We start from the raw sequence: 9,198 nt of genomic DNA, 5'->3' as shown, positions 1-9,198 counted from the left end.
GGTTGTTTAATGACCAATTAACATTCATTGTGATTTAGCATGGTTTTTTTATGAAAATAACTAACAAACAATAGTAATGCTAACAATGATTTGAGAAACCTATTGTCATACATTTTAATTAAAGACCATGGGAATCCATTCATAGACCTTTGACCAAAGTACAGTATGTGCCTATGAAACAGATTGAGGTTCCAAATGGCCCTCTGCTTTGTTTCATGGTGTTCCTCACTACTTCATGTATTATACTCCTCAGGACATCAAAACATTACATCAGCAACACTTTTTATAGTAATACGTACGTTCAGTGCAGGCTAAACGTAATATTAGCACACTGTGACAGTTGTTGCAAAATGTACCAGGTTGATATGTTCCACTCAGACCAGCATTAATTAACACAACATTTCAAACAAAAATCAAGGCTTTAAATCAACTGTTGCACAGGCCATGGGCATTTACAATTTTTGCAAAAATGCGCAATTTGTTTTGCTTGGTTGTGACCAGGCACTAACCTAGATATCAAGTCAACATTGAATAAATATTGATTTTCCATCTCAATCATCTTTATGATTGATTAAGCATTGATATTTGGTTTACCTGGCAATATTGCTAATGTGTTGAAAAGTCATCGATATAAAGTTGACCGGGAAACGACCTGTTGTTGAAAAGCCATCAACATAGAGTTGACCGACTACAGATTGACTACAGATTATTTCTTGACTGGATCGAATTTTTGATATGAATGAATTGTACCAAATCTAATACTGTTAGCCTACTCAATAACATGATGGTTAGTTTAGTAACACACGTAGTGCTGCAGTCATTGAAATAAATTTAGTTAAGCCAGTGTCAAAATCTGCCAACGATCTGTTTTGATGGCTATAGGTTTGCTTCCAACAGGTTACAATAAGTAGGCCTAAGCAAAACCTCAGAGTCCAGTTTATTTTTGTGATAGCTAGCTCAAAATATATGTTGTTTTCTGTTATTATTATACATTAGGGGAAGATGTATGTCGTGAAATATATTAACACAGCCCCCCTATTTCTTCTTACCGCCAGTGAACACCGGCACCAAAGTTAGCAAATAGTGCAGCCTTACACACACACACACTCACACACACAAACTTCTACATGGCCTAGGTCATCAAGTTTATATCCTTTCCTTTAGGTAGAAGTCCTCTAATGTTAAATTAAAATATTAGCCTACTTTTGATTGTTTTTTTATTTTAGATGCCCGGACTCGACTAAGTAGGCTATGGCAAATTCCTATGAAGTTTCTCAACCTGTGCAGAAGTGGCTGCATTATGCCCCAGACCGGGCGGGAGGAGTTAAACGACCAACCCTACAGCAGTTATAGCGCATTAAAAGGAAGAAAAAGAAAAGAAAAAGGACAATTAAAAAAAATAAAATAAAAAAAAACTATTGTTTCATTTTTTTAAATGTGTTGGGTGTCATTTGTGCTAGAAAGTCTAGCCTAAAAGGCTTATGGCATAATTTCTATATTTTCCTCCTAGCCCATCTTGGCCATAGCCCATCGATAAAGCAAGATTATGGTAGCCTAATAATGTTTTAAATAATAATTAATGTATACCTTTTTAGACTAAACCTGTAGTGGGCCGATACTAAAATAGGCTACCATTGAAGTTTTGTTGAGAAATGGTGGGATTTAAACATTGTTTCAATAGCCATTGTGATCGAAATACCATTGAAATCCTGTTGATCTTTGTTGATTTCTGTTGATCTCTGCGTTGTTTCAATGATTCAATGATGAAACAATATCAGAGTTTAACGTTGATTCAATGACTTTATCATTGACAGCGGGATGTTGATGTAACGTTGTTTCAATGACTATTTGCTATCTGGGAAGCCAATCCTTAAACACAATAAAACAATAAAAACATTCAGTAACACATGGCTATTAATACCTGCCTTTATTTTGATCGTCAATGTAATCGAGGCGATCACGACTTCCACGAGAATGATCACGGTGGTCATCAAGGCGATCGCGGCTGCCTCCGTAACGATCGCGTTGATCGTCAAGGCGATCGCGACTGCCACCATTACGACCGCGCTGATCGTCAAGGCGATCACGGCTGCCACCGTAACGATCAGGTTGATCGTCAAGGCGATCGCGGCTGCCTCCATAGCGATTACGTTGATCGTCAAGGCGATCGCGACTGCCTTCATAACGATCGCGTTGATCGTCAAGGCGATCACGGCTGCCACCGTAACGATCACGTTGATCGTCAAGGCCATCACGGCTGCCTCCATAGCGATTGCGTTGATCGTCAAGGCAATCACGACTACCACTGGAGCGATTACGCTGATCATCGAGCCTATCCTGACTTCCACTGTAATGGCTACGTTCATCGTCAAGGCGATCACGACTTCCACGACGGAGATCTTGCTGGTCGTCCTGGTAACGTCGAGAGTCAACATCACTGCCCTTGCCATCATGCTTTTGTTTACCAGAATAGTAACTGCCTTGATCTTCCTCCAACTTTTGTCCAGTTGTTCCTATGCTGAAATAGTTTTGAGGAACAACGTCTTTGACTTCCTGTTGGTTAACCTGCTGTGTATCATTGGCTGACTTGTCATCCCGGTACTGCTTTCCAACTTCAGGAGCATCTCTATCATAAAACTCCACTTCTTCGGGGGAACTAACAGGAAAACAGGCAAAATCCACAAAAGAAAGAGAAAATTAGGTTAATAATAATAATTAATAACAGGTTGTTTGATGATCTAATTACAGCAACTGTAAACACCACTTAATGCTACTTCAATCAATACACTAACATAATTGCTGTTGGTAGTTTGCAGTTGCAGAAACACAGGATATATCACACATACCCTTCAGCATACTTTTCCTTTTTGCCCTTTTTCTTGCAGCAACAAAGGATGACAATCCCAAGCAACACAAGACCTGCAAAGACTCCGACAATTATTCCTGCAGTGGACCCAATGTTCATGCCGCCTGGGGAGAAAGGAGGACAGACAAGGAGTTTTCAGACATCCAGGGCTAAGACTAGCAAGTAAAAAAATCGTGTTAAAACACTCAGCAGGTAAATCCTGCTGAAACACTCACCGGGCGTCACAGCTAAAGTAAAGTTGCAGCTGGCAGAACCAATTCGATTTGTTGATGTGCAAATGTAGAAACCAGACGTATCTCTTGAAATATTGAATAAAGATAGAGCTCCGTCCTCTGCAAAAAAATGACAAAAGAAAATCCAAGCTAAACCAAGCTGAGATGATGGGCCATTCTTTACATTGACACTGATGATGGGAAACAAACTCTTCAGTAGCCTGCCAGAGTTGGTGCTTCAACATATGGATCAAAATGCATACTTTCTATTGTCTTAGGTGGAAACTGTCTTTGAATGTTTTCGACACTGTAGCTCCTCCATTCATAGACAGGTATTGGGGATCCCTCATTAGACATGCAGGTGAGAGTGACGTTGTGCCCGTACGAGGCTTCCCCCTGAATCCTGCAGATTGGCGTAGAGGGAGGCACTGGAAGAAAACAAAATTTTGTACATAAATAGTTACAATCAGTTTGCAAAAATTTGCATGCAGAATTGATAGGAGCTAAACTTAAACTTATTCACAATAGGCAGATAAATAGGCTTAAACAAGTAAGTAATTCTCACCCAGGACCAAAAGGGAAGTGGTTGCAGCTGTTGTTCCCTCATCATCATTGGGGATCATGACACTGCATTGGTAACGGCGGCTGTCCTTCATGGTCAACTTTGATAAGCGCAGTCTACTCACTTGTCCATCAATTTCCATAAAGGCTCTACCTTCATAATTAGGTGCAATGTCAATCGGATTGTTTATGAAGTAGGTGGCCACCAAGTCCTAGAGATACATAATAATAAATAAACATATTTTACCAAGATATCAGAATAATACAATACCACGATAATCAATGTGATGCCATATTTCACCATAACATTAGACTACATGTTTAAGGAGAGAGGGTGCTCTACAGCATTTAACCTCAAAATGTTCGATATTAAATAAATAAATACTATAACACATTATAAAATAAACAATGCTCTTTTCCATTTTAATTAATCATGTCATTTTGCCAATAACACTTATATTTTGTATCAAGTTTTATTTCATAATGGCTTTTTCATATTGAGTAATAAACCAAGCTCACAACATTGCCTAGCTAATTAGCCAGCTAAGTAGGTAGCGTGTGCACCTTTATTCAGCTAAATAAATAAAATGTGTTAGTTTCCGTGTCTCTTTACGTACAGTAGGCTATCTATTTACACCAACAGCTAGATAGTTGGTTGTAAATTACCTTAACATTGTATTTGCTCAAGCTAACCGATGCTAACTCTGGAAGCAGTTGTTGAGCTTGCTAGCTTAAGAGAGGTAGGTAGTATGTGATTGGCTGAAAGCTGCGAGGGCGATGACAACATGATGACAACGCCGCCATGAACAGTTACATCATGAAATAAAAAGCCTTGAAATACAAATGTTAACCATAACAACCATGTTTTCTAAAATTTGATAGACAAAATGATGAAACAAGAAAATAATCTTTTGATCTAAATGTGTGGTTATAAATGTTGGTTATTACATTCAATCTTAAGTTTCATTTTCAGTCATCAGCTTCATTGTCGCCAAAACACCTTTTCTTTGATATATTATCTTCTGCACAATTTATCATAACTATTTATCAAATTTATCAAAAATAAACAATAGTGTAATGTTGGGTGTTAAGTTCTGCTGAATTAAAAAATGCAGCATAGATTCTCCATCTTGTCACCATCTGATGTGTACAGCAGTGGGTTATGTGCAAGACGTAGTCTTTATCAAAGGACAAAGGTCATAACCACTAGGCTATAAACTGTAGGGAGGAACCTGTATGCCCTCAATTTGGTACTTGCCCAGTGTCCCATTCAGTAATGCACAGGCCAAATGTTACTCACTACAGCACAGATTTGAATATAGTCTATATAAAGCACTATTTTAAAATAGATTGTAAGGTAAACAATATAAACATAATATGTTACTGATGATAATTTTTTTATTAAAATCATACTCTAGCCATTTAGTACGCTACTGCTATAAACTTGCACCCAAATTCCAAAAATGCTAGATCCTACACTTCCCCAGCTCAAATAGAGACACTCCCTGTCGTGTAAACACAGTTTTCACACTCCATGCCACCAGTTTTATTTTCTGTTAGAATGTTGTAGTCTGAACGCCTACGCGAGGTTACGGCATAGAGGACATCATACAACTGTATACACAGGCTGAGTGGCACTCCCTGTGACGGGTAAACAAATCTTTATATGTAAAATCAGTGGAGTTCCCTTTTACTAGCTTACCACAATATTAGGTATTAAGAAACTATATTCTCATGTTGTGCTTTAGTTTAACCTCTCACCATTGGATCGCCAACATTCTCAGGGAAAGCATCCCATGTGAGGACGATTGCATTGTTGATTGGTCTGGCCGGGATGAAGGAACAGGTCAAAGTAATATCACCTCCTCTTGCAACCTCATATTCTCTTTCTGGAATAGAAACCTGCAAACTCCAACAGCATGGAAGTACTGAAACAAAAAGAAACACACAATGACAGAGATCTCTTTCTCAGTCATAGTTATTTATCTAAATACATATAGGCTATATAAACCATATCGTACTGTAATGTGGTATTGGGGGACAGAGAAAAATGGGTTTATATTTGACCAACTTCAACTACTCTGCTTTTAATACTAAAATACTGTGTGTTTCTTTCAAGACTTATTTAAGGTCTCTTTTGAGATCAACACAATCCTGCTTCCGGTTGACTAGCAAGAAGTTGGATTAATGATTAACACAGTGACACTACCATCAAGGTGTGGCAGTAAGAGAAAGAATACATGCATTAAGCCTACCTGTGAATATGGAAAATAGCTTTCGCCATCCAAACTGCGCCTTTGATGTCATTGCTGAAAAAGGATAAAAAAAGTACACCGAGTACAAAGTCTAAAACTGATGCTCTCAGTCCAAGAGCAAGAGCCCGTCTAACCTTCACGGTGAACTCCCAGGTATGGAGATGTTGACTTTTCCAGGTAATAAGTCAACGGCTACAGGTCACATGTCACCCAGAGGGCCAATCATTGATCTGGTATAGCTTTGATTACACCTGCCTATTAGAAATGTATATGTGATAAATGAACAAACAAAGACAGATAACTATACAGTTAATTAGTCCCTGATACAGATTTACTAAATTACAATTACAGTAGAGAAAGTCATTAAAATGCCAAACTAATATCAGTCAGTAACTAGGTTGCTCGACATCTCAATGGATTTTGACCATCCCAGAAAGTTACACGGGGTACTATCTGGTGTATCCACATCTGGTGTTGTACTCAGTTCAACCTGCAGGCTGCAATATTGCACTGAAAGTGACGTTGCATGTGTTCAGTGCAAAAGGATAATCCCTCATGTGTAATTCTATCACAACACAAACAAAAAATAACTCAAATGTAACTGAACGTGTAATAATACTTTATATACTTATAATACTGGAAACGGACCTCTGGTTTAGTTTAAAAATATGATAGTCTCACCTATCTCCAGAGCGCTTTGGAGTAAAAATATGATGACTGAATGTATTAGGAGAGATTTGGCTTTGGTAACAAGACAGTGTGCTCATTCAGCGACTTTGGTGGCACGAGGTTGTAGACTCTGGACAATGATGCACGTGGGCCAAAAAGACAGCTGTGTTTAAGTATTCAGTCGAGTCTATGAAAAACTGAATACTTTAGTTTAACCATTTGTTGAGTGTGAGAGAACAAATATATTATATATCAACAAGGGTAAAATTGACATCCTACTAAATGGACTGAAACTATGATCCCAATAAGCTCCCAAACAAAAAATGAATACAGACAGAGTAACAAATTTCTCCACAACAGCAATAATATTGCTCCTTTTACATAAAGAGTGATGGAAGACATACTCAGATATTTTACTGAAGCAAAGCTACAAATATGAAAGACTCCATTACAAGTGTAAAGCCCATGTTCAAAATCCTACTTAAGTAAAAATGTATTATCAGCAAAATATGCTTAAAGTATAAAAAGTAAAGTAGTAATTATTTGATGTTTAAGCAGCATTTTACTGTTGTAGATGGTCGGGTAGTTTAATTAACTCATTGTTATTAATTGTATTAATTATTATTCAGTGTTTCTCAACCTAGGGTCACAAGATAAATCTGAGTGGTCTTGAGATAATAAATGGGGTTGGTAAAGATGTTCTGCTACATTATGTTCTTTAAAAACCAGACAGACAAAAAACTTAGAGAAATATTAATAATTTGACATCTTTGGGCCTCAGCTATTTAAATGAAACAATCTCATCATAAACATCTGAAACGTGACAAAGGGCTCATGCAGGTTTTTTAACTGAAACCTTATTTTAAATGTAAATCTTAATTAGAAAAGTAACTGTTTGATAAATGTAGTGCCGTAAAAAGTACAGTATTTATCTCTGAATTGTAACAGAGTATTGGCATTAAATGGAAATTCACAAATGAAGTACAAGGAGATCCAAAATGTATTTAAGTACAGTACTTGAATACATGTACTTGGTTACTTTCCACCACTGTTTTTAAATCCTTCTTTGATTCAGAAATAAAAGGTATAACAATGAGGTGACTATTCCGTCAAGTGAAATGAATAGAGTATGAAAATCTTCAACACAATCAAGTTGTTATTGCCTGTTAATAAATATAGGTGCCACCTTTAAAATCAATCCAAAGGCAACCATTTACAAGTCAATCCAAGGACCACAACAGTGAATTTACATGATTAATCATTCACAGTTGTACAGTTTTATATATATTTAATGTATTTTTCCCACTTGCTTTGCTATCAATTCTATATGGTATGAAATTAATTACCGGACTTTCTCGAGCTGAGCACAGGCAGATCAACCTGCAAAGAGGCCCTGAGGCAAACATATGTTGAGACTTTATTAACACCTCTTTGTGTTGTGCACAGGAACCCTGTTGCCTCCCATCAAGTACAGTGCTCATATGGTGAGCATATATATATACTAATTTCACAGTAGACTACAGATGGCAACTTTAGACCAACTATTACAAAAGGTTTTCTGTGTTTGTTGTTCTATGGTAATTTTGTTAAAATTACACGGGCGGCTGTGGCTCAGTGGTAGAGCGGTTGTCTGCCAATCGGAAGGTTGACAGTTCAATCCCTGCCCCTGCAGTCATTGTCGAAGTGTCCTTGGGCAAGACACTGAACCCAGAGTTACCCCCGGTGCTGCGCATCGGAATGTGAATGTGTGTGAGTGTTTATCTGATGAGCAGGTGGCACCTTGTATGGCAGCCCCGGACACAGTGTATGAATGTGTGTGGATGGTGAATGTTTCCTGTAGATGTAAAAGCGCTTTGAGCAGCCGTTAAGGCTGGAAAAGCGCTATATAAATACAGTACATTTACATTTAAATTTGTTTCTGACTTTTTTTATTTTCTAATATATACCATGTTAAGCGCGCAATTTCCAATAAAATAATAAGGGTACTAAAAACATTTTGACACAGATTCCTAATACAAGACAGGGACACATTATTAGGGAATAATGTAGGACATGCTTCAGTTGAAATAGTACGGTACTGGTGCAAATCTGCAATCATTCAAATTATAAAAAAAAGTGACATGCAATGACTTTAGAACTGCCTCATTAACTGATTGGTTGCATTCATTTTGTCAGTGTTACCCTGTCGCTGCATTGCTTTGTGGCTAAAGTGCATTCATTTCCAAATACATTGGATACCTTGTGATAATACTGCAACTTTGACAAAAATGAATGCAGAATTGGTGTTCACTGTGATTATTAACACATTAAACCCACATTTTGCAGTTATAAACAATAAATGGTTTATAACACACTACAATAGGCGTAAGCATGATGCGAGAACATAAAATTGTTATTTATTGGGCCATACCTATGAAGCATCTATAGGCAGTTAATGAATCATTGATAAGTAGTGCAACATAGACACATGAACAAATTCCCATAGTCTGTCAATATTGGTTTTCTGGATGTTCCAGTTTGTAAAATCATCATCTTAAGTATTTGTGATATGCAATAAAAGGGCTATATACGCAAAAATAATGGTGCATACCATCCTTTCAAAATTTACATATTTGAACTGTCTATTAATCTGCAT

At 37.4% G+C, this 9,198-nt stretch overlaps 1 protein-coding gene across 1 annotated transcript; it reads right to left on the bottom strand.

Moving 5' to 3' along the window:
* Nucleotides 1–1,186: 1,186 nt before the first annotated feature.
* gpa33b (glycoprotein A33 (transmembrane), paralog b) lies at nucleotides 1,187–6,102 on the bottom strand. The gene is made up of 7 exons (XM_034886310.1): nucleotides 5,895–6,102; nucleotides 5,401–5,567; nucleotides 3,644–3,851; nucleotides 3,342–3,506; nucleotides 3,082–3,198; nucleotides 2,847–2,970; nucleotides 1,187–2,656 (listed from the first exon to the last, which is right to left on the bottom strand). Exons 1-7 carry the CDS (start codon nucleotides 5,944–5,946, stop codon nucleotides 1,915–1,917), a joined length of 1,575 nt encoding a protein of 524 aa, XP_034742201.1. The 5' UTR covers nucleotides 5,947–6,102; the 3' UTR covers nucleotides 1,187–1,914.
* Nucleotides 6,103–9,198: the final 3,096 nt, after the last annotated feature.

This window comes from Etheostoma cragini, chromosome 11, assembly GCF_013103735.1.
Source record: "Etheostoma cragini isolate CJK2018 chromosome 11, CSU_Ecrag_1.0, whole genome shotgun sequence".
In the NCBI taxonomy this organism is placed as follows: Eukaryota; Metazoa; Chordata; class Actinopteri; order Perciformes; family Percidae; genus Etheostoma; species Etheostoma cragini.
Note: the sequence above shows the minus strand (reverse complement) of the source record. Positions and strands in the feature narration are given on the sequence as shown.

What these genes read in the sequence shown, in the direction of transcription:
- gpa33b (XM_034886310.1), bottom strand. Translation starts at nt 5,946, where the DNA reads ATGACATCAAAGGCGCAGTTTGGATGGCGAAAGCTATTTTCCATATTC. An exon ending in GCTATTTTCCATATTCACAG is followed by an intron (nt 5,568 to 5,894) that starts GTAGGCTTAATG and finishes TTTTTGTTTCAG; the next exon opens with TACTTCCATGCTGTTGGAGT. An exon ending in AGAATGTTGGCGATCCAATG is followed by an intron (nt 3,852 to 5,400) that starts GTGAGAGGTTAA and finishes ATGTATCTCTAG; the next exon opens with GACTTGGTGGCCACCTACTT.